The 27,540-nt window shown below is 40.1% G+C and overlaps 1 protein-coding gene across 8 annotated transcripts in view; it reads left to right on the forward strand.

Moving 5' to 3' along the window:
- Positions 1 to 961: 961 nt before the first annotated feature.
- Positions 962 to 27,540, forward strand: part of UBXN2B (UBX domain protein 2B) — a 52,711-nt gene continuing 26,132 nt past the window's right edge. For 2 of the 8 annotated variants that reach the window (XM_046925491.1, XM_046925477.1), the window contains exons 1-8: positions 962 to 1,108; positions 2,003 to 2,094; positions 4,507 to 4,578; positions 4,760 to 4,919; positions 6,407 to 6,484; positions 10,581 to 10,690; positions 11,111 to 11,248; positions 12,991 to 13,152. In XM_046925491.1, coding sequence (XP_046781447.1) covers positions 986 to 1,108; positions 2,003 to 2,094; positions 4,507 to 4,578; positions 4,760 to 4,919; positions 6,407 to 6,484; positions 10,581 to 10,690; positions 11,111 to 11,248; positions 12,991 to 13,152 — 935 coding nt within the window. In that variant the 5' untranslated portion in view covers positions 962 to 985. The other 6 variants (XM_046925498.1, NM_001396702.1, NM_001396701.1 and 3 more) reach the window with 6 other exon arrangements.

The following is a 27,540-nucleotide window of genomic DNA, read 5'->3' on the forward strand; positions in this document are numbered from 1 at the left end:
ATATTCAACCAAAATGTCAGGGGTTCATTGTACTGGATCTGGCTGAGATGGCGTTAATATTCTTCATAGCAGCCCCCAGGTGCTGTGTTTGCATTTGGGACTAAAGCAGCATTGACGACACACCCGAGCTTTGGTTCTCACTAAGCAGTGCTTTCACAGCACGGAGGTTTTCTTCCTCTCACTTTGCCCTGTCAGTGAGGAGGCTGGGGTGGGCAAGAAGTCAGAGGGGGACACAGCCAGGACAGTTGACCCCAAGCAGCTGAAAGGATATCCCATACCATACAACACTGCATGCACTGGTTAACGGAAGATGGACATTTGTGTTGATGCTGTTTGTATTCCTAAGGAATCCTTGAATATGATCACAGAATCATAGAATGGCTTGGGTTGGAAGGGTCCTCAAGGATTATCAGGCTCCAAACCCCCCGCCACAGGCAGGGCCACCATCCTCCACATCTGGTATTAGACCAGGCTGCCCAGGGCCCCATCCAACCTGGTCTTGAACACCTCGAGGGACGGGGCATCCACAACCTCTCTAGGCAGCCTGTTCCAGCACCTCATCACTCTCTCTGTAAAAAAATCCCCCCTGTTATCCAGACTAAATCTTCCCTCCTTCAACTTAAACCACTTCCCCTTGTCCTGATGTTACCTATCTTTGTAAAGAGTTGAAGCAGTGATGAAGCAATGCTCTCCTGGAAACGTCTAAATCTCTGCCCACCAACGGGAAGTTGTGAACAAAGACTTATTTTGCTTTGCTTATGAATGCAGCTTTGCTTTGCCTCTGCTAGGAGGAGGAGAGGACGCGGACAGGCACACAGGCACGAAGCCCGCCGCCCAGGCCCTCTCCGATGGCAGCGGGCCTCCATCCGTCTCCATGGAAACAGCCCCGTGGGCGGGGCCGTTCCGTTGCCATGGCAGCCGGAAGTGCCGCGCGGCGCTGGCCCCGCCCAAGGCGACCCGCGGGAGGGGTTGCCGCCCTCAGAAGATGGCGGACGGCGGGGCATCTCCCGCGCAGCAGGAAGGGGAAATGTCGGCGGCCGGCCCAGGTCTCCGGAGGGAGCGGCAGCACCGCGGTAGCGGCCGCCCGCCCAGCGCACGGGATTTGCAGGTGAGAGGGCGGGGAGGGGCGTCCCGGTCCCTCAGCAGGGCGGAGCGTAGCATAGCATAGCGTAGTTTCACGGTTGCCTCCGGCTCTGGCTGTGCTGCCATGAGGGGGCTGTTCGTCGGGTCGTTACCCCCTAGGCCGGGCCTCTGAGTACAGGAGTGTACCTGAAGTTATTTGGTAGTCTGTATTTCCCGGCTTCTCCTTAGCATCTGTCTATGGACCTTGTGTCTGTGGCTTGATATCGTGTATTAAAGGAAAACTTACGAAACAACGTAGAATGTTATTTAGGGCAAAAGTAAGTTAATAAATGGTGTGTTAGATGTGCTTCCCACTGTTTCTTGAGAAAGGACCTTCCATTGTCCTTATGGCTTCCATGTGGCAGCCAGTGGGGAGTTTTGTATTAAAAATATTTGCAATGATATTTGGACATCAAGCCAGTCAGGCTGAGTTTGTATCATAATCCTAGTTCATACTTACTCCAGTTGCATTTTTTTTTCCCCATTTCTGTGTCGTATGGTTGTAAAATTTATTTGCTTCCCAGTTTTATCAGAGGGATTCTTAGCAACTTCATTTCAGTTTATTAGCTTTGAAGAGATTATGCATAATGTATATATGTGTGTGTATTCTGAAGCTTTAATATAAGCTGAAGGTAGCTAATGAGTCTGTGTGGACCAAGTGCAAGCAGGGTACAAGTGTCACATCACTCTGGCATGAGCATATTGAGTATTTCTTGCTTTTTTTCATAAAATAGAACGGAAGCTGAAGTTAGAGAATTAGTTGAGAGTTCTCATGTTGGTGTCTTTAATTTTCTGATGATGTGCTCATTTAGCATTAGTGTGTCTTATTTCCATTCCGTACGTAGCTCTAGACCTCTAAAAAGAGTACTGTTTCCAACAGTTGGCCTTGGCAGAGTTATATGAAGATGAAGCTAAAAGGCAGTCATTGCGTTCTGACAAACCAACGACGACAAAGATGAGTAACTCGAAGGGGTAAGGCATGCTTTGTACTTCAGACGTGTGTCAATTAGGTGCTGTATTAGCTAACAAAATGTTGTCATAGTTACTTCATCTTCTTTTTGTGTAGACAGTGCTCTACAGCAGTTCATAGTCAAAAGTTTGGAAGCCCTGTAATAATGCGTAGTCCGTGTCCTAGAATGCTTTTTTAGTCATGCTTATTTGGGAGCTGTTGTGTTATATGCTATTCCAAAGTGCTTTAAACCCACTTCACCTAAGATAAGATGAAGATGCTTCAAGTGATATGCGGTGTTGCTTTTTTTTTTTTCTTCCGCAGAGATAGAATTCAGGTAATTGCTGTGTCAGAAAAATACTGCAGTTCTTTCCTCCTTCAAAATTCAGCAAATCAGTAGTTTGTGTGAAACTTGATGAGAGCTGCTCTGAGTCTTCTATGTAGGTCAGTACTACTTAAGTAACTAGCCAGATAAATGAGTAGTGGGTTCATAGGAGGTGAGAGAAATTAGGATGACTTTGTGATTAAGTTGTTTGGTGGTGCTGGGTGGATAGAAGGCGTGTTTGTACACATAAAGCCAGGTTTTGCTGTCCTGTAGTGTTTGCAATTCATATGGGGTTTGAAGATTCAATGTAGCTTTAAAACTTTTATAAAGAAACCTTGCCAGTTCTTAATTAATTGTGCTTTAAATTGTTCTAAAGAAGTCTTTAAATCATCACTGTCAGTGATGCCATTACAAGGATTGTATTTGGCTTGTCTTTCATTTTCTGCTGCCAATATGAATCTCCGTTTCAAAAGAGGTCAAATAGCAGAAAAAGAGCTTAGTCAGCAGCACTATACCTCAAGCGCATTTGCAAATACAGATCCTTAGGAAGAGGGAATTTAGCACCAGACGAGAAAACTGCAGAATAATAGCTAGGTAGGGTTTCTTGGATAAAACTGCCTAAGATCAGTTTCATAGAACAGAATTTATACACAAATTAAACAAGCAGCTCCATTTAGCAGTACCTGTCATGAAGTTACAGCTTCCTGTTCCAGCTGAAGAAAAAGCTGCAATACAGTATCTCAAATACTTAGTATGACAGCTATTGGCAAGCACTTGCTCTTTCTTGGCAATCGTGCTGGAATCTGAGAGTGGAAAATGGCTGCTGTTCTGCTATTTGCATGGTATCCAAAATTAGATTTATTTATTTTTAATTGACTTCAGTTTCTTTTTAAATGAGCAGTGTTAATTGTAAGGAAACATAATGCTGCTCTTGAAATCGTCTAACTGTCCACACAGTTGCAGGTATAGAGGATGTCTGTGGGCCTTGCTGGAGCAAATGCCATTATGTTATGTAATCTCTAGCACCTTCACCAAATTTAGGACAGTTGGCATAGAAGTACAAGCCCCACAAAGCCCACAGTGTGTCAAAGAAAGAAAACAGAAGGGATTGAGAATAGAAGAATAATACCACAGAAGAGCTTTTAGTGCCCATGACCTAAGTCTGTAACAATACGTTTTTTTTTCTGAGAAGAAAATGAAAAGCAGATCCTTCTTGGAGTTGTAGAATCACCTTGTTTTAACAACTGTACTTAAAAAAGTGATGTCCTGCTCCACTGTATTTTGATTTGAAACGTATTGTGGTGAAACATTGCATAAGCCTGAACTAGCAAACTGCCGTGTAGGGAACTGGTGTGTGTGTGTTCTTATCCTGCCTGTGAGCTTGGCTGCCTTACATAGATCTTGCATTGATGAGTTTTATTGTGAAATACTCCCAGATGAGAGTTTACATCTGTACAGCTCTTTCTGGCATATTGCAAACTAACAACTTCGTTTGTCTTCTGGTAGCTTACCAACTGGTCCTTGTTCTAAGATAGAATTAAACAGGCATTAAATCATCTTTTGAAAGTCTTTGCAACAATGCCATTCAATGTGTTTCTAAAATCATGCAGGATAGAAGTGAAAACTAATACTACTTAGTTTCTGGAATACTCACAGACAGGAACTCCAGGACGTCAAAGAAAGTGGCAGCAGTGACTTCACTAGGCAACAAAATCAGCTGAAACGTGGGAAGAATTTGAAGTGAAGTGAATACTGGTAGACAGGATTCTCCCATAGATGTTCAGCTTGTAGTATTACCTTTATTATCTGTGAGACTGCCAGCAGAATTGCACTTCAGGCTTGTTCAGTATTAAGTGTCTGTGTACTTTGGACAAAAAGCTATTATGAGAAGAGGAACTTATCATCAAGGTGGATCTCCTGGAGGACTTTGTCTGGCTTAGAAATAAAATTGTCTTGTTTAAAAAATTGTAAAAACAAAAATATGTCCTTTGTCAGCTTTAAAAAAGTAAGTGGTTTCAGAAGTTGGATGTGAAGAATTATGTAGCTCTGATACATGTGGAAAGTATGTACCAGTCATCTTTATATATGTTCTTTTATTTTTTCTCAACAGTCTTAAAATTGATTCTTTCCGAAGTTTGAGAAAACCAGAGAGAAGCATGAGTGATGACAAAGAAAACCAAAGGTATTTTAAAAATAAAAAAACTCATTTAACAATTGTGAAAGTAATCGTTATTTTTCCTGACACTTCTCCACTCTGCTGCTGAAAATGTGTTTGTCCATTGACTTACTTTTATTAATGGGAAGAGGAAAATGATGCTTGTCATTTTAAAGCATTGTTGGTTATGAATGTTACTATTCTAAAGATTTTATTCAGGTGACTCAGAATACAGAGGATTACAAATTTCTGGGGCTTCTAACAATCCAAGTAAAATTGTTGCTGAACTCTTCAAAGAAGCAAAAGAACACGGGGCTGTACCACTAGATGAAGCCTCAAGAACATCTGGTGACTTCAGTAAAGCTAAGGTAAAAGTCAAAAGGTATTTTGATCTCTCTTTATGTCAGGCTCACATAATCACATGAGAGCAAATATGTCTTTCTGTGGTTTGCACATAGCAGAGGATTTGATCAATGCAGGTGTGTATTATATGTGCTCAGCAGCTTGTTCTAGAAAATAAATGGGATACCGTGCAATTTCAGGAAATCATAGTATCACCAAGGTTGGAAAAGACCTTCCAGGTCATCCAGTCCAACTGTCCAACTACCACCATATTTTCCCCGTTAAATTATGTCCCTTAGTACATCTAAATGTTTACGGAACACCTCCAGGGATGGTGACTCAACCACCTCCCTTGGCAGCCCATGCCAGCTCCTGACCACTCTTTCTGAGAAGAAATTTTTCCTGATATCCAACCTGAATCTCTCTTGGTGCAATTTGTGGCCATTCCCTCTAGTCCTGTTACTAGTTATGTGAGAGAAGAGGCAGCGCCCCCCCCCTTGCCACAACCTCCCTTCACAGAGTTGTGGAGAGTGATGCAGTCTTCCCTGAGCCTCCTCTTCTCCAGACTGAACAATCTCAGTTCCCTCAGCCGCTCCCCATAAGGCCTGTGCTCCAGACCCTTTGTGGCTTTGCTGCCCTTCTCTGGTCACACTCCAGGGCCTCAGTGTCTTTCTTGTAGTGAGGGGCCCAAAACTGAACACAGTACTTGAGATGTGGCCTCACCAGTGCTGAATACAGAGGAACGATCATCCCCCTGCTCCTGCTGGCAATGCTATTTCGGACACAAGCCAGAATGCCATTATAGCCTTCTTAGCCACGTAGGCACACTGCTGGTTCGCATTTGGCAGAGCATTGACGAACACCCCCAGGTCCATTTCTTCCACTCAGTCTTCCAACTACTCTGCCTCAAGTCTGTAGCATTGCCTGGGGTTGTTGTGGCCAAAGTGCAGGACGTAGTCTTGTTGAACTTCATCCTATTGGCCTTAGCCATTGCCAGCTTCTCCAGGAGAGCAGTGTGGGAGACAGTGTCAAAGGCGTTGCTGAAGTCTGGGTAGACTATGTCAACAGCCTTTCCCTCATCCACCAGGTGGGTCACTTGATCATCGATGGAGTTGAGGTTGGTCAAGCAGGACCTGCTTTTGATGAACCTTTGCTGGCTGGGCCTGATCCCTTGGTTGTTCCGCACGTGTTGTGTGGGAAGAATTGTTAGGAATCAGCTTAAACTGGGATTATTTGCTTCATTTTTAATTAGGTTGATTTTTTTTAAATCAGCTGCAGTTTTCAAAATGTCTGTGTTGAATTACTTATGTTTGAAAAGGTGTACAGACTAGAAACTAATATTGATCCTATAAAAATTACCAGATAAAATTTTCTGCTTGAAAAGTATACAAGTTAGAGTTGTTTGGTTTTTACCATGGAAGCAAGCTTGCTGTTGTTTTTAATTGTACCTTGATAAATTTAATGCACTGTTTCAGATATCTTTTCAATGAGCTTTCCTTTGTATATTTTTCAGTCATTTTCAGGTGGTGGATATAGATTGGGTGACTCGTCTCAAAAGCACTCTGAATATATATATGGAGAAAATCAAGATGTAAGTACAATTCTGAATAGCCATAAACAGTGTCTCTGATCATTACCTGCCTTTACTGTGTTTACAGCTTAAAATACCAGTGTTACTGCGGTTTTCTATGAAGAAGGACAAATATTTAAACATTAGAAATGTATTCAGCAGAAATTAAGTGAAAGTGTTCCCAGAGGAAAGATGTTTAGAGGATACCATTAAGGGCTGTGTTATGGAGATGCTGGGCAATAGGACTGGGTGACCACGTGCAACTTTGGGAACTTGAGTTGCTGGGAGCGTTTTGATCTCCTGACCTGAGTTGTGAAGCAGAGGTTAGAGTTAAAAGCTTCATTTGATGCAGAGAAGAGATGCAACAGCTGTTAAGACCTGTAGGCATTCACAGAACTGATTTGGGTTAATCAAAATCCCTTGGTAATTAGTGATTTCTGTTTAATATTTTTTACTCTGTACGCATACTGGAAATGACAGTTACTCACTAGTAAATACCTACCACCTGAATGCCTTTACCATGCTTGGTAAAACAATAATAATAATAATAATAATAAATTAAAATAATGATTTTTGGGTAGTTCATAATTAAGAAAAGCAAGTCATCTGTATGTTAAACGATACCACAACTTTATTTTGTCAGTTACCTTTTTCTTAGTGTTAAGACCGTGCAGATAGTTGAAATGTAGGAAAGCCAGAAAAATGAAGGATTTCTTCAAAACTGTAGGGAGAGACTGCCTTGATTATGACTTGAATGCAGTTAGCAGGGTTCTTATTCATGGTTTCACAGAATTGTTGAGATTGGGAAGGTCTTTGTTCAGGTCATCTGGTCCAACTGTACCGCTCAAGGAGGGGCACCTAGAGCCTTTTGCCCAGGATGCCATCTTCAGTCAACTTCTGAAAATCTCTGAGGAGGAGACTCCACAATCTCTTGAGGCATGTTGTTCTATTGCTCAGAAACCTGCGAAATAAAGAAATGCTTCTTGATGTTCAGAGGGAACCTCCTGTGTTGCAGTTTGTGCCCATTTCTTCTTGTCCTGGCACTGGACACCAGTGTACACAGCCTGACTTTGTCTTGTTTGCACCCTCAGGTATTTACAGACTGATGAAATCTCCCTTCTTCAGGCTGAACAAACCCAGCTCAGTGTCAGACTCTCCACATTGCTCCATTCCCTTCATCTCTGTGGCCCTTTGCTGGACATTCTCCATTATGTTTGTGTCTCTCTTGTACTGGGGAGCCCGAAACTGGACACAGTGCTCTAGATGTGGCCTCCCCAGCCAACTACTGGCAAAGCTTAGCCTAATACAGTCCAGGATACCGTTAGCCACCTTTACTGCAAAGACACATTGCTGGATCATGTTCTACTTGGTGTCCTCTAAGGTTTTGCCAAGCTGCTTTCCAGTAAGTGCCCCTCAGTGTGGTACTGACTGGGATGTTTTCTTCTCCAGATGATGAGCTTTGCATTTCTTGTTGAACTTCATGAGGTTCCTGTCAGCCCTCCAGCCTGTCCAGCTTGTTGAGGTGTCTGAATGGTATAGCCTTTGGTGTATCAGCTACTCTTCCCAGTTTTGTGTCATCTTCAAACTTGCTAAGGATATACTCTGTTCCATTGGTGAGATCGCTAACGAAGGCTCTAGACAGGACTAGACCCACTGTTGGCCTGTGGAGTACATTGTTAGTTACTAGCCTCCAACCAAACTGTTCCACTCATCACCACCATCTGGGCCTGTCTGTTCAGCTAGTTTTTAGTCCAGGTCACTGTTTGCTCATCCAGCCCAAACTTTAACAGTCTCTCTATGAGGATCTCCAGGTAGGCAGTGTTGACTGTTCTCCCCTCATCTACCAGGCCAGTCATGTCATTACAGAAGTTGGTCAAACACAACTCCTTGGTAAATCCATGCTGACTGCTTGTGATGAATTTGATGTCTTTCCTATGCCTGGAAAATGTTTTCCAGGTTTAGATGCTCCAGTCCCTTCCCAGGGATTGAGGGGTGAGGCTGACTAACAAGTAATTGTTTGACAGATTTGTTTCATTTCTTACGGTAAGCACGTCTTAACCAAAGACTTTTTCCCCCAAATGCATCTGAGCTACCACAGACATGCTTGAACTCTGTTGCAGATTTATTTGAGCACTCGTGATCAAATCACTTTCGTGATTTTGAAACCAAGCAGTTCACATCCTGTCTATTGACCAGCTAAAAGTGGATTTGAGCATAGTGGCAGTTCTGTGAATGTCACCCTTTGCTTTTTTATGGTAAATACTTGAAAACAAAATTAATTCAAAATACAAAAAACAGTTATTTTAACATTTCTGAAGAATTTATTTTTTTGTTAATGGAAACTAGTTTTCTCTAGATGTGATTCAAGTTCAAAATTGTCTTAAATTTTGAAGCTAACTTCAGGCATAGTTGTTTCTGAAAATAGATAATCTAAAATAATCTCTTTCTTCTTTAATAATAATACTCATTATGCCTTTATAATTTTTTTATATCATCTGCATGCAGTTTATGCTAGAGTCTTCTCTTTGCAAATTGTTTTCAGTGTGGTGGAAAATGCATGGTTTTCCTTCTATAGCAGACTAACTAGCGAGGAAGGAAGGCTCAAGTCAGAGACAGGGTGCCCACTCACAGCTGAGAAAGTGCTGATTTCACTATTTGAGAATCAGCAAGGGGGGAAAAAAAGCTTTTCTCCATCTTTGCAATCATTTTTTGCATGCTTTCATGAGAGTGGCTGAAATTTATTAAACCATTCTGTTGCACAAATTATAAATGGCTGGTTTTGTAAATCCTCTCTATGCAGGTTACTCCCATCTTCTCATCTTGACCCTTCTTTGCTGTACTTGACACAGTTTGTGGAATAGTCTACTCTGACTCAAGATCGAATGTGGGAAAAATCAGGTCATCTTTTCTATTAAATTATTCCTTATTTTCTTCCTTATACAATTGAAATGCATCCTAGCTGATAATATGAAGATAGCTTTTTTTTTCCAGCTTTTATTTACCAGTTTTTCAGTCTGAGCATGAGTTTCAGTTTTCTTTTCCCTGTGTCTTAGATACAGCTTAAATCCTTCCACCTATTAATAAGAAAGAAACAAAGTTTGTATATTCTGCTAGTATCATAATGTAAAAAAACAAACAAAACCAAAAATCTAAGATGTTAGGTTGAGAAACAGTCTAGTCCAGCCTCTTGTTCCCACAAGCCAGCAGAAGTGATACCGGATCAGGGAGATGATCCAGGTTAAAAGCTAATCTTTTCTTCTTTTTCTCCCTTTCCTCTTGTCACATTGATTTTGTTTGGGATCACGTCATTGTGTGAAAATGAGGGAAAGTCAAAAATACAAAGTCTTCTGTGCCTTGCTGTTCAGATGAGTGGCTAGAGTTGATGTTAAGCTTATCAAGGCAGGAAAAACAAGAGAAGCTAAAGGATGTGGTTTAGGTTGGGAGTTTATGTCATGGAAATGCCAGGAAATGATGCCTTTTTCCCCTCTTAAGTAATCCTTCTACTTGTTAAGTAATAGCCTGCTCTGCTGAGCCAGAAGCACGTTGCAGTGGCGTTACCATTATTTGAGGCAGGGCTAGTTTTCTAAGGGAAGCACAGTTTTACTGGTTAGGAAAGCCTAACTTTGCTGGACTGTGAGACGTTAGTTGCAGCAAAGAGAGGTGCAAACTTCTCAGAGCTGCAGTGCCTCCCGTGATACAGGCTTTGGAAGTATGTGCAGGCAGGAAAATCGGAAGGGAGCCAAGGAAGCTGGTCTCCAGGATGCAGTGCTCAGAATTTGAGCAGGATAGAGCTGGTATCAACTTCAACTGCAGTTAAACAATTTGAGGAAATAGCAATTATAGCTCTAACTGGTATATCAGCAATATTTTGTGAATGTATGCATTTATTTCGTAATTTATCATCAAGAAGTGTTTACTGCTTTTAAAAGTAGTTGAAACACTGTCAAGCTCATTATGAAGTCATTGTATACTATCTGTATGTCACGAATAATGGATTAATAAGAGATTCTTTACTACAAATGTAAGAATGGTCTAGGAAGAAATGGTAATCTGTAGGAAACTGAAATACCTTACCTGTGTATCTTCACTTTCTGTAACTTCAGTATTTTTCCCTCAGGTTCAAATTTTGCTGAAACTGTGGAGGAATGGCTTCAGTTTAGATGATGGAGAATTGAGATCCTATTCAGACCCAATAAATGCTCAGTTTCTTGAGTCTGTTAAAAGAGGGTGAGTTAAAATAGCAATTTTGTTGAGGCACATTCTTCAAGTGAAGTGAAGAAAACTGTTTTCTTTAAAGGATTGAAATTATTAAAAACTCAAGGTTTCTGCTATGTTTGCACCTATAAAATGAGTTTCATATTTGTCATCAGATGCAGAGTACTTAAAAATTTGAAATGTTTTGGTTCCTTACTCATATAGGCTGTTAGTTCTGCGTATTTTGTTAGTGATTTCTAGGCTGATCTTTTTTCTTCATTTTAGTTTTCATGTTATCTGCTATTTTGAGATGAAACCAATTTGTAAAACCATTGGGCATCTATGGCTTTTAAAGTAAATGGAGTACAAGCACGAACTCGTTACTATGTAAGATTTTTGTGTAATTCTTCACTGCAGTACAGAGCATAACTGGGAGCCTTTTTTTGTATTAAGGGAAATTCCTGTGGAACTGCAGCGCCTTGTTCATGGTGGCCAGGTTAACCTGGATATGGAAGACCACCAGGAGCAGGAATATGTGAAGCCAAGACTGCGATTCAAAGCTTTCAGTGGAGAAGGGCAAAAACTTGGAAGGTAACAATCGCTGAATTTTCTGTGTCCATATGTCATGCCAAAAGCTGGATTTAATCAGTTAGGAGGCTTTTGGAATACTAATCAGGTGATGAAAGCAATATGGAGTCATTTTGTGCTACCTTCATTTCAAGGTCCCAGCCCTGATTTTATGGTAACCGTGGAAGCTTATATATAATCTTACTAAAAGGCAAGTCTTACTTCTGTGTCCTGGACCTGCTCTTAGATCTGCTAGATGTCTATTGTAAATACAACGTTTCTCTGCCTATTCTTATGTATAACTCTGTATATTTTTTTCTACCAGTGGAACTGGTACATAATATTGCCGAAATCATTCCTGTGTTTTGAGTGTCTACTTTGTCCAAATATGCATAATCTCCATTCAGACTAAATTACTGTCGTAGTAAACAGATATGTGAAAACTTTACCAGTGAGCAGGCTTTTTTACATAACAATTATCTGTTTTATAGCATCTTCTCCCACTGATTTGATATGAGCTGTTGAGTTGTGCATACTCCTAGGCTTCTATTTATGGTCATGCCTATTCATGTGATAGATTTGTTTGCCAAAAAAGATACTAACGGTATGCTGTTGCTCTTAATGTTGGGGAAGAGGAGGCTGAGGGGAGATATTATTGCTCTCTTCAAATACCTGAAAGGTGGTTGCAGTGAGAGCGGGGTTGGTCTCTTCTCAGTGGTGACAGGACTAGGGGAAATGGCCTAAAGTCGTGCCAGGGTAAGTTTAGGTTGGATATCAGGAAAAACTTCTTTACAGAAAGGGTTGTTAAGCACTGGAATAGGCTCCCCAGGGAGGTGGCTGAGTCACCATCCCTGGATGTGTTTAAAGACGGTTTGGATGTGGTGCTCAGGGACATGATTTAGCACAGGGTTGTTAGAGTAAGGTAGTGTGGTTAGGTTGTGGTTGGACTTGATGATCTTAAAGGTCTTTTCCAACCTAAGCTATTCTATGATTTTCTATTCTATTCTATGATATTCTATTCAATAAATGCTTCTTAGCAGTTTCCAAACTGTATTTCCTTTTTTTTTTTTTTTTTAAATCAGGAAATGTGCTCACAAGCAATAAAAAGATGAGAAGCTCTGGTAGGAGCGATGCTGCGAACAATTGTATACAGTAGCATCTTCACCTGAGTGCTTATTTGGGCTCCTTAAAGAAATAGAAAACAAAAACAGGCGGGGAAGAGGGAGGTTCTACATAGAAGAATGTGCACACCTGTTGTAGAATTTTTTTTGCTTTGGTAGCTTGTTTAATCTTAACTATTTGGTTTCTTTCTTTCACTGCTTATATAGCTATCTCTAGTCAGATTTGTCTTACTTGTATACTGTGCAGAACAAAGCTTTCTGTGTGGTATTGCCAATTACTTGCTGATAGCACTTGTGTTCTAAAAAGGTGGAGCATACCCAGAATCATAAAACAGTGCTCGTGACAGCAATTTCTAAAGTAGTTTGGGACAGTTAGTACAATATAATGGTGTGTGATTATTATTTTTAAATCCAGTCCATGAGTTCTGATATGTGAATCTTAGTATCAAAGGCTGTCATTTCATGTTCTGTATGCATAATATTTCAGTTCAGATATTCCAGTTTGTACCAGATTACCTATTTAATATCAGGTAAATGTAAGGATCTACAGTTACAGGAAAAATAGATGTAGAATTTTACAGTCTTTGAAAAGAAACTATATAAGTATTATTTATCTTGTTTTGTTTTTTTTTCCTACTTGTCTAGTCTTACACCTGAAATAGTCAGCACGCCTTCATCTCCAGAGGAGGAGGACAAATCCATTCTTAATGCACCTGTTCTCATTGATGATTCCGTTCCAGCAACTAAAATTCAAATCAGATTAGCTGATGGAAGCCGATTAATACAAAGATTTAATCAAACACACAGGTAAATTAATTCTACATCAATAATTAATTCTTCATCAATCTGTCCGTGATTCAATACAGGTAACAATAACTATTTTGGTAAGTTTGTGCTTTATCATCAAATGAATATCAGCAAGGCACCAAAAAGGGGGAATGAAGTTCCACCAGAATATCACAGATCTGCATTGTTTTCATAGACAGAGATGTATTGATAAATTGACCATCAGAGCAAAACTCTAATTGAAAATACAGGATATTTGGTAATTGCGGAGTCACGAACTTTCCTGACTTGTGATGTCCTGTGATTTGTAAAGACTCAGTACCAGCCATAATGAGTGTCTGTTTAGGTATGAGATCCCCTTACTATTCCTGGGGAAACTGATGTCTGGATGACCTTTCAGTGTAGTCATCTCAGCCCTGAGCTCATCATGGGAGAAGCCAGTGGCTGACTTGGATGACTCTGTGAAGGCACTTTGTTTTAAGGCATTATGGAGTATAATGTATTCCACAGTATAGTCAGGGTTGCTCCTGTAATCTGGAGCTCCAGCTTTCTATTTCACTGTACTTGAAGCTGCCTAAGCTATGACTGAATAAGATGTGGTTTGTAAGTGTAGACTGATTCCTGTAGTCAGAAGGGTATATGGTCACACCATACTCATTTCAGTCTGGTGTATGGCTGGGCTAGTGCTGACAAACAATGGATGGTTGTCTTCTAGGCATGGGCAGCGTGTGAAATTTGGTGTTTATATTCATTAGAATAGAATAGTTCAGTAGGAAGGGACCTTCAAAGATCATATAGTTGGACTGCCTGACCTCTTTTGGAGCTACCCAAAAGTTAAACATGTTGAGGGCATTATCCAAAAGCATCTGGAATGCTGAGAGACGTGGGTCATCAACCACCTCTTTAATAAGCCTGTTCCAGTGTATGATGACCTTCACAGTGAAGAAATTTTTCCTTATGACAGGTTTGAATCTCCCCTGGCACAGCTTTGTGCTGTTCCTACAGGTCCTGTCAACGGTTACTGGGGGAAAAGGGCCAGCAGCCTCTAATTGCTCAGTGCTCCAATCTCTCTGCAAGGCCTCTCATCCTTCTCAGTTTAGCATCATCAGCAAACTTGCTGAGGATGCACTCCAGTCCTGCAGCTAGATCATTAATTAAAATGTTGAGCAGGCTGTAGAACTGAGCCCTAGGGAACACCGCTGGTGACCGTCAGCCAGCTAGGTGTAGCTCCATTCACTACAACCCTGTGCATGCTACCATCAAACCAGTTCATCACCCAGAATGGCATGAAACTGTTTATCTCAGAATTGGACAGCTTGTCCAGAAGGATGCCATGAGGGACAGTATTGAAGGTTTTAGTGAAATCCAGAAAGATTACATCCACTGGCTTCCCTTCATGAACTGGTCGTGACTATCCCTGATAATATTTTTGTTGTTTAAGTGCCTTTCTATATCCCATAGGACAAGCTTCTCCATAACTCTTCAGGGGACTGAGATCGATAGGTTGTAGTTTCTCGGGTCCTCTCTTGTGCCCTTTTTGTAGACAGATGTAACACTGGCTGGTTTCCATTCAGCAGGGGCTTCTCCCAGCTTCCATGACCTCTCTTAAAATTTTGAAAGAAGTCCAGCTGTAACATCTGCTCATTCCTTCAGCGCTCTGGAATGAATCCTGCTTAGCTCTGTGAACTTAGGAACGTTGAGCTAATACAGTCGTTCCATTACAGTTCCATTGACTACAGACTACAGTCTGTAGTCAATTGACTATTGACTACAGTCAGGGTCCTCCAACAATGGGGTCCAGGCACCCCAAAATCTATAATTGCTATTAAATATTGAGGCGTTAAATGCCTCTGTCTTTTCCTCCTTTCTTGGTGACCATCTGCTCCAGTCAACTTAGTAGGCTGTTTGGAGCTTGCCATCACTTTTATTGACATTGTTGGGGCATTATCACAAATGGTGTTGGCCAACCTCATTTATTTGTCTAAGAGATGGTTTTAGAGCAAAGTTCTGTGAAGTTATGCTTTGCACTTGCTGTTCTACGTGGCTGAGAGAACTTTGAGCAGAAGGCAGAGATTTGGGTAGAGGCTCTACCCACACTTGACAGCAAGCAAGGCTCAAGTTAGCCCACTCCAAAATCTGCAGCGTTGTGTTAGAGCCCAGCTGAAACTTGGCTTGAATCCTGCCTTGAAGGTGATCTTAGTATCTTAGTGTGGACTCAGTTTCTTTACAAAGCTGTTATATGGCTTTGAGAGTTCACCTCTTCTCTTTTTTTTTCTTCCATTTCTGTCTCAGAATAAGGGCAGAGCCAATGTGCAGCTTTCTTCACCTGACAAAATACATAGACTACAAGAAGGTAATTTTAGCTGAGATGCCAATAGACGAGAGGTTGCAGCAACAATGTCTTTTACTTCAGTAGACTTGATAGTACCAGCCCAGGCTCTTCCTTCCCAGCACCAGTCGGAGAAATTACTTAACAGTATGGCTGCTAGAGAGGCTCTGTAGTCACGATATTTTATGTTCTCTGCATTGAAGGGTAGAAGTGGTAAATTCCCAGTAATATCTGTGAGAATGGCTGTGTTGACAGAAGCTTATTTAATAGTTACTAGTGTTCCTTTAGTTATTTTTGCTGACACATGATCAAAATGACTTCATTGCACCATAAGCCTTAAAGATAGAAAGCTAAAGTCCCTGCTTACTTGGTTACGGTAAATCTACCTACTTCTTAGTTCAATAGACCTTCAAAGATGTTATTCTCAGTTTTATTACTGTAAAAATCTTACTTTCATCCACATCTTATAAAGCTAAATTATTTTTGCTATGCTGTATCTGTTCTATGAACTGTTGTTTGCTAGTTCAATACTAAGTGAAAGTAGGGGAAACCTACTTGCTGTTGTGGTGCATTAATAATTCCCCTCTGCTTTCTCATTACCATATGTCATTTTTCCTTCCATTAATATTCTTACCTTTTTGGTATTTACTAATTAATAGGGATTTTTTTGGCAACTGGAATTGAAATTACTTGACTTACTATTTTAAGTATCAGTTTACAGTACGCTTCTATGTTAATATTTTTATTTCTCTTATTTGAGAAAACAAGCAGCATTAAAATTAATTCTTCAGGTTTTGTCCACAAGAAGGAAAACATTTCGAGGCTGCAACCCATCAGCAGTATGGATGAAATCGAAAAGTAAAACCATTAGGACATATTAAACAGTTTTTCAGTCTGTTAGAAGATTGTGTTCTTTGTCTTCAGAGATTCAGGTTGGAATGGAAACATACACAGCTTTCATGTCCATATCCCTTCCACAGGATTAAAGATATTCGAGATTTCATTATCCAGTCCCGTCCAGCATTTGCAACAACTGATTTTGTTCTTGTGACGACCTTTCCAAATAAAGAGCTAACAGATGAAAGCCTGACACTACGAGAAGCAGATATACTTAACACTGTGATTCTTCAGCAATTAAAGTAATCTTTGAGCTGTTGTTACAGAATGGAGTATGTGGTGTATTGTTATACAATGTTTTCAGTAGATGAAAAAAAAGAAGGATTGATGTCTTTACTCTTCCACTTCCATAGATCAGATTTTTAGGTTTCGTGTCTTCCAGCTATAGCATATCTGGGTTTGATTTCTCAGCATTGTTTAACCCCCTTTTCAGTGTTAAAATTGAGCTTCCCTGTGTTAGTATATTTCAAACAATGGCATGTATGAGATGTGAGCTATCACAGTGACTCTTCAGTGTTTTATGGGGGGAGGGGAGGAGCATTTTTCTGGAGGGGGCAGTGTATTTCGTACAGTTGGTAAGATTTGCACTATGGAAATGTTTTATGCTGCACTGACAAACAGCCATGTGAAAACTTAGCCTGTAGGTTATGTTTACCTTCCAAGCTGTATTATTAACATTAAGGTATCCTGTTTGATAGGTTGACGGATAATTAATGCTGTATTATAAGTTTTGTATATTCTGTTTCTAGTGTTTCATGGTGTAGTATAATTATTTATATTCTAACTCTTATGTAAATATCCTTATATTGTTGTTTTGAGGGAATCAGTATCAGGTGATGCAAAGCTCAGCTCTTGCAGACTTTAATAGTGTTCTCATCTGTATTCTGGTTGTTCTACTTGTGGTGTAAATTAAGTATGAATTTCTTTTCTTCTGAAGTTAGGGAAATGAGAAAGACCACTGTCATCTGAAGAACTGCTGTGACGTAGACTTTGTGAGGGTAGGTCTGTGGTTCCTTTGAACTTGAACCTTGTGCAGCTGTGTGAATCTTCACACATAAAACTACTAAGGTGCACAGACACAAAAATTGTTTATTCAGTCATGTGCATGCACAAAAGTAGACATGTTAACTGATTGTGTATTTTTGACCTGGAAGTCAGCTCTTTATACTTGGAATTTTGGCTAATGACCTTTTGTAATATTCAGTGGAGATTTACTTGTGCAACTTGCCATTATACACTTCCATTGGAGACTGTATAATTAAACCTCTTAATCTTTGAAATCATATATTTTTTTTCAAATAACGTGGTCCTACACTGCAAGTAGGAATGTTACATTGTGGGCAGACTGGCTGCTGTGCTTTAATAGTATGCAGATTTGTAATATTTGTGGCTTTATATCGAATGAATGGATCAGACTCTGAAGGAGAGTAAATGGCCTGTATTCTTTGTACAGATATATGTATTAAAAAATACCGTTTTCACTGATTATTTTATCTTGAAAATACCAACACGTTTATTTATGCATAGCTTTAGCTTCGGTTGGTAGATTAGATTAATCTTAACTTCTAATCTCAAAGTAGAAGTTTGAGTCAATTTTAAATGTGCAGTTGTATTTGAAGTCATTTGTTTTTGTAATCTGTTTGCATGATTTAACCATAATGCATTTAATGTGCTAAGTAAATAAACTTTTACGCTAAAAGACCGGAGGCAGTTTTTGTTCTTCCCAGTTTATGTTGTGATGAAGTGATGATTGTTTTGTGTGCCATATATAAAAAATATTTAGGCCTAAGTGGAAAGGGATGGACACGTACCGTGCATGTCTTTTATATCTTTATATTCTATCTATAAATGTGAGGTCAGAGTCAGTATTGTGAAGCAGACCGTTGGCAGTCTGTGCTTTGGGCTTATTTCAGCTCGGAATGTAGGTGCAGTTGCATTGCTTATTATTTCTGAAGACTGAAATTAAACACAGTGTTTAACCGAATATTTTTTTCCTTTTACTATGCCAAAAAACAGCTCATATTATGACAATATTTATTTCACATAGCTGGTAAATGCTAATGTTCAGTAGCAGCTGATAGTATTTAGGAGCTCCAGTAGTTGAGTTTTCGTCAAGCATTAGGAATATGTATCAGTGCATGAATTAAAATATTTCACTGCTTCTAAGTACTTGAAAACCTGTAGAACCTTTTCTCTCTCTCATAATTGTGTTTGTCATACGTTTTTATTAATGTTAAATTCTCACTCTTGAAGCTAACACAAGGCACAGAGCTGTTCTTGGAATAAAGATCTACGTGAACGTGTAGCTAAGATTGGCTACAAGGAAGAAGGGAGTATGAAAATGGAACTGGTAGAAGATCTCTCACAGAGCAAGGCTGTTGAGCTGCTTGGAAGTTCCTCTTAGCTTCTGTGAAATACAAGTGGTAATGCTATCACTCTTTTAGGCAGCTGATGAAAGGCTCAGGCTTAACCTCTGCTTGCCTTTTACAGAAATCCTTTATCACACAAGACCCAAACAATCCGAAAGTAAATGTTTTCTGTTGAAAATCTGGGCTTGAAAGCTTGTGCTTTTTTTGGAGACCGCTCCCATTTTTGTAATCATTTATTCTGGGTAAACATAATCAGGCTTGTTGGTTTGGATTTTTTTCAGCAGCATTTTGAGAAGTTTGTAAACACTCTGCCTTAATCTGACTACTGAATGCACTTGTTGTGTATACTAACAACTCGTATTGTTCTCACTCCTAATGCAAATCTCTCAATATTAAATGAACCAAGTAAGAGCTTGTAAGTGCTCGGAGGTGCGGTTAGCAGCTCCCTGCTTAGTTGCTTGCACTAAGGGAAAGCTCCTACAATCTTTAAATGGTGTTGTCCTGCAGGAGGAACAGACTGCTCCTTCCCTTTGCTCGTGCTGTTCAAGCCTGTCAGGCCTCAGCCAAAGCATGTGCAGTACGATGGGCTGACGAGGGAGTGAGTGGCAAGAATATAGAATAATACATACTGAATTGATGTCACACAGGGAGCAGTAAGCTTGTGTTGTTTCTGTGATATATATATACTTGGAGTGGGTTCTTGAAAAGCCTAAAACTAGGATTGGTACTGTCCAGCTGATCATCAACTGTTTGAAGGTAAACTTCAAAAACCCAGTGATTAATGCAATAATAAATGTCAGTAGGCAGCAGTTGTGTTGAACACTTAATGAATTATAGCAGTCGGATCAAACTGTATCCTTAATGCGGCTAAATGTTGAGGTATGAAAGGTCTGGAAAGCACAGACCCCGAAAAGGAGTTGGATGACAGCAGGAAAAAAATTCAGCAGAACTGTTTGTACTCCTTTGATGTTCACTGAGTTTTCTTCATGGCTGGGAGATTATTTTTATCCATATGTTAGTAGCGAACTCAATACTTCCAATGGTGCTTGTCCTGCTGAAGAGCTTTGGAACTAGGGGAACTAAATAAGTGGAAATGATATAAGGGCTGAAGAAATGACCTTGAAGCTCAAAACAGGTAGCTCATCAGGTAGAAAAGAGAGAGCTGAGCTGATTTACAGTGGGCATTCATTCATGGGGCGGTAGGGAAGTATTACAGGACTCTAGTAGGAAAAAAGCATAGTGAAAATTCAAATCTTGCATAGAGATGGAAGATCAACTCAGGTATTTTTGAAGTGAAATTAAAACATGTTCTTTAATGAATGAACTACTGCAACGAATCCACCATGAGAATCAACTACTATTTTGATTCTCATTGTTATGCTGGTTTTCTTTAAGATTTGTTCAATTAAACACAGCATGTATGGGTTTTGCTACTGAGAGAAGATAGAATGAAGTGGTTTAGTATATGAAGAGCAGTTTACTTGGCTTTTGGCTGGTCATGCTTGCAATTAATAATTTGTGATGGCTGTTTCATACTTAAAGGTAGAAAATGCTAAGTACCTCACTGTGCATCTTCAGTATTTCCATTATGAAAAGCTGGACATGGGGCAGCAGTGTGTTCTTGCAGCCCAAAAGGCCAGCTGTATCCTGGGCTGCATCAGAAGAGGGGTGGCTAGCAGGGAGAGGGAGGAGATTGTTCCCCCTCCACTCTGCCCTTGTAGGACCCCCAGCTGGAGAACTGTTTCCAGGCCTGGGGCACCCAGTACTGGAGGGATGTGAAGCTGTTGGAGCGAGTCCAGAGGAGGCCATGAAGATGATCAGAGGGCTGGAGCACCTCTCTTAAGAAGACATGCTGAGAGAGCTGGACTTTTCAGTGTGGGAAAGGCTCCGGGGAGACCTCATTGTGGCCTTTGATCTGGTAGCAGTAAGACAAGGGGAAATGGCTTTAAATTGAAAGAGGGAAAACTTAACTTGGATGTTAGGAAAAAGTTCTTTACTCAGAGGGCAGTGAGGCACTGGTACAGCTGTCCAGAGAAGCTGTGGGTGCCCCATCTCTGGGGGCATTCAAGTCCACGTTGGATGGGGCCCCGGAGAGCTGAGCTGGTGGGGGGCAGCCCTGCCTATGGCAGGGGATTGGATGATCTTTGAGATCCCCACCAACCCAAGCTATTCTATGATTCTAGTAAAAAGTAAATAATTAAAAAAAGAAGGAAAGAAAGAAGGAAAAACAACTGTTTACTATCTCTACCTTCCAAAATTGCCAGATAAGTACACTTTGAGGATAAAGCAAATTTCCTGACTTTCAAATTTGATTTTAATGTTTCATGTTAGTAGCTGTCTACAGAGTTTTGGACCAATTAAAGTCACAGAATTTTAGAGTTTGTATTGTCCAAATGTTTCAGTGAATGTAATTCACTTGTGTTTATCTTGCAACTGATCCTAATCAAGTTCAGTTAGATCATGATTTATCAGAGGTTCAGAACATAAATATCCTCATAGTCTTTTGCTCTCAGTTAATCCATTTTAATTGAGACTTCACAGATAAAAATTTCTGCCTGAATGTGCAAATGCAAGTGCTAGTTTTGTGAGAAAGTTTGCAACTGATGGAGAAGAACTCAGGTATGGAATTTATTTGTGCTTGTGTTTGAATGCTTGATCTGTTAACAGGCTGGTTGTTAAAATCTGGTGATTTTGGCTTTGAATGCAGAATTTTACTGCCATATATTGTCTATAAATGAGTATGTCAATCCTTGTGAGCCCTTGTTTCCATTTGTATCACTTTTTTTTTATTGAGTCTTTTGTTTTGAACATGTGCATCCTCTCAACTCTGGTAACTATAAAATTATTTGTATAGCTTTTAAAGCTGCGTGTCTTTACTGAAGCTGTGCTACTTTCCATAGCAGTCCTCACATCCCCTAGTCTAAAAGGAACTGTTGAAAGCAGAAGACCAAGCATAAGTGGATATAGTCAGATGGTTATGTTAAGATGTTTGTCACTAAATGATTTGTTCCTACTCTTACAATCCAGTAACTCATTTGGTTTTCTAAGGAATCTTTCCTGGTAACAGCCACAGGTCTTAGACCTGTGGTCACCACTGAAGATAAGCCTGGTCTGTGTGAAGAGATTGAATGCTTCATCCAGAGAGATCAGACAATTAGACTTTAAAAGGGTCTGCTCAGAGAAAGGGGATGAACTCAAATCCTATCTTTAAATGTTAATACTGGGAAGGCTCAGCTGTATCACTGAGTGCTACAGGTGTATTTCAGGTTTATCTTTTCAACCACTAAAAGGGAAACTAGCCGTTCTTTGTATAGTACAACATGCAGCTTGTTGGCCATTTGTTGAGTCTTCCCTCCCTACCTCCCTCCGTTCTTTGTTGTTTTGATATTTCACATTTCAATCTGACCATTCATGGACTTTGTCCACCAAAGGACTCAGTATGTGTAAGCAGTGCTTTTTGTATCGTCGTCGTTGCAGATCTCAGCCTTTGGAGGACAGCTCTGATTTTGTAGGATCCTACAGTCCCAGTAAAGTAATAAAACTTAGGTTGCATGTATGATAAAGGTGTAGAGTAGGTTTCATTGTCAGGAAGTAAATGTGAGAAAATTAGGTAGAACTTTGGAAGAACTTGAGTTCTTCATGTTATTCCCGTAACCTGCAATGACCTCTTCCATGGAGCAGTTCTTACTTGCTATTTACTCAGCTAAACATCCATATATAGAGAAAAGCCCTTTAAGTCGATCTTGCAGTGCTTAATGTCTACATGTAATTCTGTGCTCTGAGCAGTGTACTAAAGACCATTGGCCTGCCTCTAAACATGTGGAAATAATTTTGATGTGTAGCTCCTAAATTTTTTCATGATTGGCATTATGTCTCTGCCTGTGATTCCTAAAAATACTGACTGCTTAGTTGCAGTCTTCTAGGCTGATTGCAGTTTAATGGGTACATTATTGGTTTCTCTAGTTCTCACTCTTAGGGCCTGAACAGAATTGAGTGATGCTGCAATAAAATTGTTGTTTCCATGGATCTCCAGGTTGATGCACAGATGTACGCAATCTCTAGTTCTGGTGGAGAGAAAACATATGTCAGATAAATACTTGTTCTCTCATTTCTTTCTCTTTTGAAACGGCAGTTTAGCTGATCACATAGAAGTTAGAACGCGCCAACCTGGCAAGGTCTGTTTGCCTTAGTTGTCTTTATAGGTTTTATTACCCAATCTGCTGCGCAAGCAGAGAAGGTAGAGGTGACCTGGAGTTAGCGATTACCAAATAGCCTTCACTCATTGCCAAGGCCACCAACAAACATGCCCTTCACTTCATGATCATTCTTAGAATAGTACCATTTGCAAGCTGAGATAGTGCTGCTGTGCCTGTACGAGCACAGAATGGTTTGTTAAGTATTGGTACAGCAATAGTACAGCTTTATTGTAGAGAAGACTACATATTGATAATAGACTTAAGTCTGCGCCTAGAGGAACAAATTTGACTCCCTTCCAGTAACAATGTCAATAATAAGTAGTTTTTGTCATATATTCAGAAGAATTTGAAATTCTGTTGTAATAGTTTTATTGTTGTTATAGAGAGCTTATCTACAGTTATAAGGGAATTTTAATGTCTGCAAGACAGGATGAAAAAAGTCTGTAATTCTACTATTAGGTAGGAAAAAATAGTGTGGGTTAGGGTTTTGCAGACAATAAACAACCAGGGGATGCCAAAGCTACTGGTCTAAGGAGTCAGACTATTCATCAAGAATCAAATACAGCATGGTTTGTTCAGGACATGGTATTATTTGTCTTTCTCTTGTCAGTGGGGAAAAATAAAGAGATTCTGTTTGTAACATGCAATTCCTACTGAGAGGGAAATATGAGACCTTTAAGAAGTCAGAATGTTTTGGAGATTTGAAGGCCACTTGAATGTGGCAGTTAAGCAATTGAGAAGCAGCTATTAACACCAGGGAAGAGCTGAGTTTTACTTTCTCATTTGTCTTTACGTTGGGCAGTTAGGTAGAGAAGCACTGTGTGAGCTGATCATAGCAGATAAACGGGGGGAGATTTCTCTTTCCTTTTTATGCTGTCAGTCTCAGGAATGGATCATGATCTGTAGCAGATATTTCTGCTAGAAAAACTCCAACAGATGTGATGATAAAGGATGCTGCCTTCTTACTCCAGGCCTCATAGCACTCAGTGGGCTTGCAGCCTACTCTTGCCATGCTATATGGTTGTCCTTTCATAATTGTCAAGCATGTTCCTTGTATTCTTGCCTATTTCAGCATCTGTCCCAGTAACTGAGGGAGTCTCCTGACGACATATTTTCATTCTGCGCTCTCAGGGTCTCATTTAGTATATTGTACCTTATCCATTTTGCAGCTACTGATTCTACTTGAGTAATGAGTACTAACCTGACTAATGCTTTGCTTGGGTGGCTAATTAGGCTGATCATGTGGCAGCATCTTTTCTAACTAAAATTTACGTTCTTTTCTTTGGAAAACTTTGTATCCCAAGGATTTGCCTTCTTTCTGAGAGCCATTTTTTGAGGCGCATATTTAAGAAGTCATTGAGAAGACATATTTTAAAGTTGAAGGAAGAGAAACAACTCATCCTCAACTCAATAGTGGAAGATTGTCATTTTGTTACAAGTGCCGTTAATGCATTTTGATTTTCTCCCTTTTTGATAAGGTAAGTTTTTCAACTTAAACATCTCAAATCTCTTCTGTGTTGCATCTCTGTTGCTATTACTCAGAAGATATTGACCTCTGAGAGGTTCTCAACCCTTCTCTTGTCCAGAATGAAGTCTTTTTAATCTGAAGGGAGAGGTAAAAAGCAGGAATTGCATTGGAAGTATGAGCCTCATCTCTTATTTAGTGAACCAAAATAAAGGGAAAGCAGAGTGAAGTTGGCTGTGAATACCAGCGGATGCAGTAAGTGGATGCTCTGTTCAGCATTGGTGAGGCTGCACCTGAAGCACTGTGTCCAGTTCTGGTCCCCTGAAAACAAGAGTGACATGGTCATAATGAAGAGTGTCCAACAGAGGGCCATGAGAGAATGAAGGCACTGGAACACTTCTATGAGGGGAGGCTGGCGCTGAGCTGGGACTGAAGAAGAGGAGGATCGTAGGGATCTCATCAATGTCTGTAAATACCTGAAGGGGAGGTGCAGAGAGGATGGATCCAGCCTCATTTCAGTGGTGCTCTGTACCAGGACAAGAGGCAGCGGGCATAAAGAGGAGCACAGGAGGTTCCCTCTGAACACCAGGAGCACTTCTGTGCTGTGCAGGTGACAGAGCACCTGTACAGGCTGCCAAGAGGCTGTAGAATCTCCTCCTTGGAGATCTTCAGCAGCTGCCTGGATATGGGCCTAAGCCCTTGCTCTGGCTGTCCTGCTGGAGCGGGGTTTGGATCAGAGGGACCCTGAGGGGCTTTCTGACTTTAGTCATTCTAATTATGTAATAACAACAAAAGACCTTGTTTAGCATGAGAGAGGGTGGTGGCTGGTCCCTACTGTCCCTACTTATTATGAATTTCTCTTTTCTCATTGCTTTTCCAACTTTTGCATCCTAGAACGATGTTGAGGACTTCTGTTTTTCCTCACCATCTTTGACTAAGTGGATAATTCTCACCTTCAACCTAAGCGAATGCACTTTGGCATTGTCATCTCAGTAATGGGATTTGAGATTTTACTGCAGCTGATCTGTCAACTCATGTCATGCCACAACCTGCAGATATTGCAACCTAGCTGTGGGAGAATTTCTCCTTTGTGATTCTCCTTTTTAAATTTTTTTTTCTTTTCTTCTCTATTTTCCAAAGCAGAGCAATCAGTCTGGATTGCCACAGAAGTCAAAAGGGGTTCATTCTCATTTTTAAGCCCAAAACCACAAAAAAACCTATCTAGCAGCAAAATGTGACTGCTTCTGAACCTCTTCCTATGAGCGCTGAATCTGTTGTGTGAAGCTCTTCCTTTCTTGCTAGCAATACCAAGACTGGGATAAAAAAAAAGAGGGGTGAATTATGGAATGACTCGGGTCAAAAGCTCCTGTCATTCATTTGTACCCTAGAGTTCTTTCAGCCTACTCTCCAGACTTACTTTCCAGCCTACTACTTTAAGCCTACTCTCCAGACTTAGTAAGGGACCAACAGATCGGGTAATGCACAGCAGCACAGGCATAAACCATAGGTGTGATGTACATGTCAAATGAAAAGATGGAGGTCGGGGGATCAATTGGAACCATTGCCATGAGGGAAAACTCTTAGAATGTGGACTTGGTACAACTTGTTTTACAAATGATGGTAAGTAGTGCTGAGAAAGGGAAAGAGACCAAAAGCTAAAACAACTTTGCACCCTCAAATTAGAACTTTATTTTTTTAAAATAAGAGTCAATTTTCAGTCTGAGAAGATTGTCATTCTGGGTAAAATGTAGTTCTTATGCAGAAGAACTTTCCAGTTGTCTTCAGAGTTCTTTAAATTTCCTCCCTTTGAAGGATATGATTGATGTTACTTCTTCCTGTGTTTTGGGAGTGAAAATTAATGATGGAGGTGGATAGTCTTTCACCAGTGAGCCTCGCAAATTGTTTTTCTTTTTTCTTGTATGAATAGGGATTGTTCTGTATTTGCTTGTTTTATACAGAGCAATTAATGAAATTCTCATGTTGATAAGAAACATCTGTATCACCAAGCATAAATACATGGAAGCTTATCAGAATAAGCAGCAAATAAAACCAAGTAGTAGTGTTATGAAATGTCAGTTATTGGCTTTGCTTTTTGATTAGCAATTGTATTTTTTCCCATTGCATTTTAAAATAATAATGTTGCAGCTCTGCACTGTTTAAAGCACTTTCTATTGACTTTCAAGGGTTTGTGCAGTGAGCATCTCACTGCCTGATTTGAATAGGAAACCTACCACAATCATGAGACTGTGGTTGGACTTGATGATCTTGACGGTCTTTTCCAACCTAAATGATTCTATTATTGTATGACTCTGAGCGCCAAAATTTAATGTCAGCAAACATGAATGGTTTGACGAGTCCAAATTTGTGTGTAGAGTGGTAGGTACACAATTGTCCTTGGAATCTGTCTTGATATGTATCCCTCGTATGATTTCCAGTTAATAGTAACAACACCCCTTTCTGCCCTTGTAATAGTGATTACAAGGGAGAATTTCAAAAGACTTATGGATTGAATTCTTTCATTGAGAAGCTTTAGTTTAAATTCCTACTGATGCTGATGAGATTAGAAGCAGGCCACTTCCTTGTATTTTGGGGAACTTCTACTGCTGGAGAACTTCAAAGTGGTTGGTAAATGTTTTCAGTAGAAAATGCTCTATGAGTTTAGGTAGATTTCAATATATGACCCACAGTAGGAGAAAGTTAACGGTTCTGTGGTTAAAACAGAAAAGCAGAAGTTGTAGTTACTGTGAAGCTATGGAAATAATTCATTTCAGAAGGAGATGGACAGTTGTCATTCCACAGAGCAAAATACATGAGAATGTCCAGCAAACTAAAACATCACAACAGCCCACATAGATCAAGTGAAACAATGGTGTTTTTCATCTTTAATCCTTTAATTTGCAGTAATTTTGAAATGAAAGAGCTTTTCAAATGGGAACAAAACCAGAATTGTTTCACTTTGAACAAAGTGAAAGAAAATAATTTTTAATTCCATCCCCTGTGATTCATTACGTTAAATCACACATAGTATTTCAGATGTTGCATTTTTCTACAGAAACCATTGTTTGAAATATTTTACCAGATCTGTGTAGCCTTGACTGCCTCGGCTTTTTCACAAATTGCCTAATATGATGCATAAACCAAGAATACTTTATC

This window comes from Gallus gallus, chromosome 2 (assembly GCF_016699485.2).
Source record: "Gallus gallus isolate bGalGal1 chromosome 2, bGalGal1.mat.broiler.GRCg7b, whole genome shotgun sequence".
In the NCBI taxonomy this organism is placed as follows: Eukaryota; Metazoa; Chordata; class Aves; order Galliformes; family Phasianidae; genus Gallus; species Gallus gallus.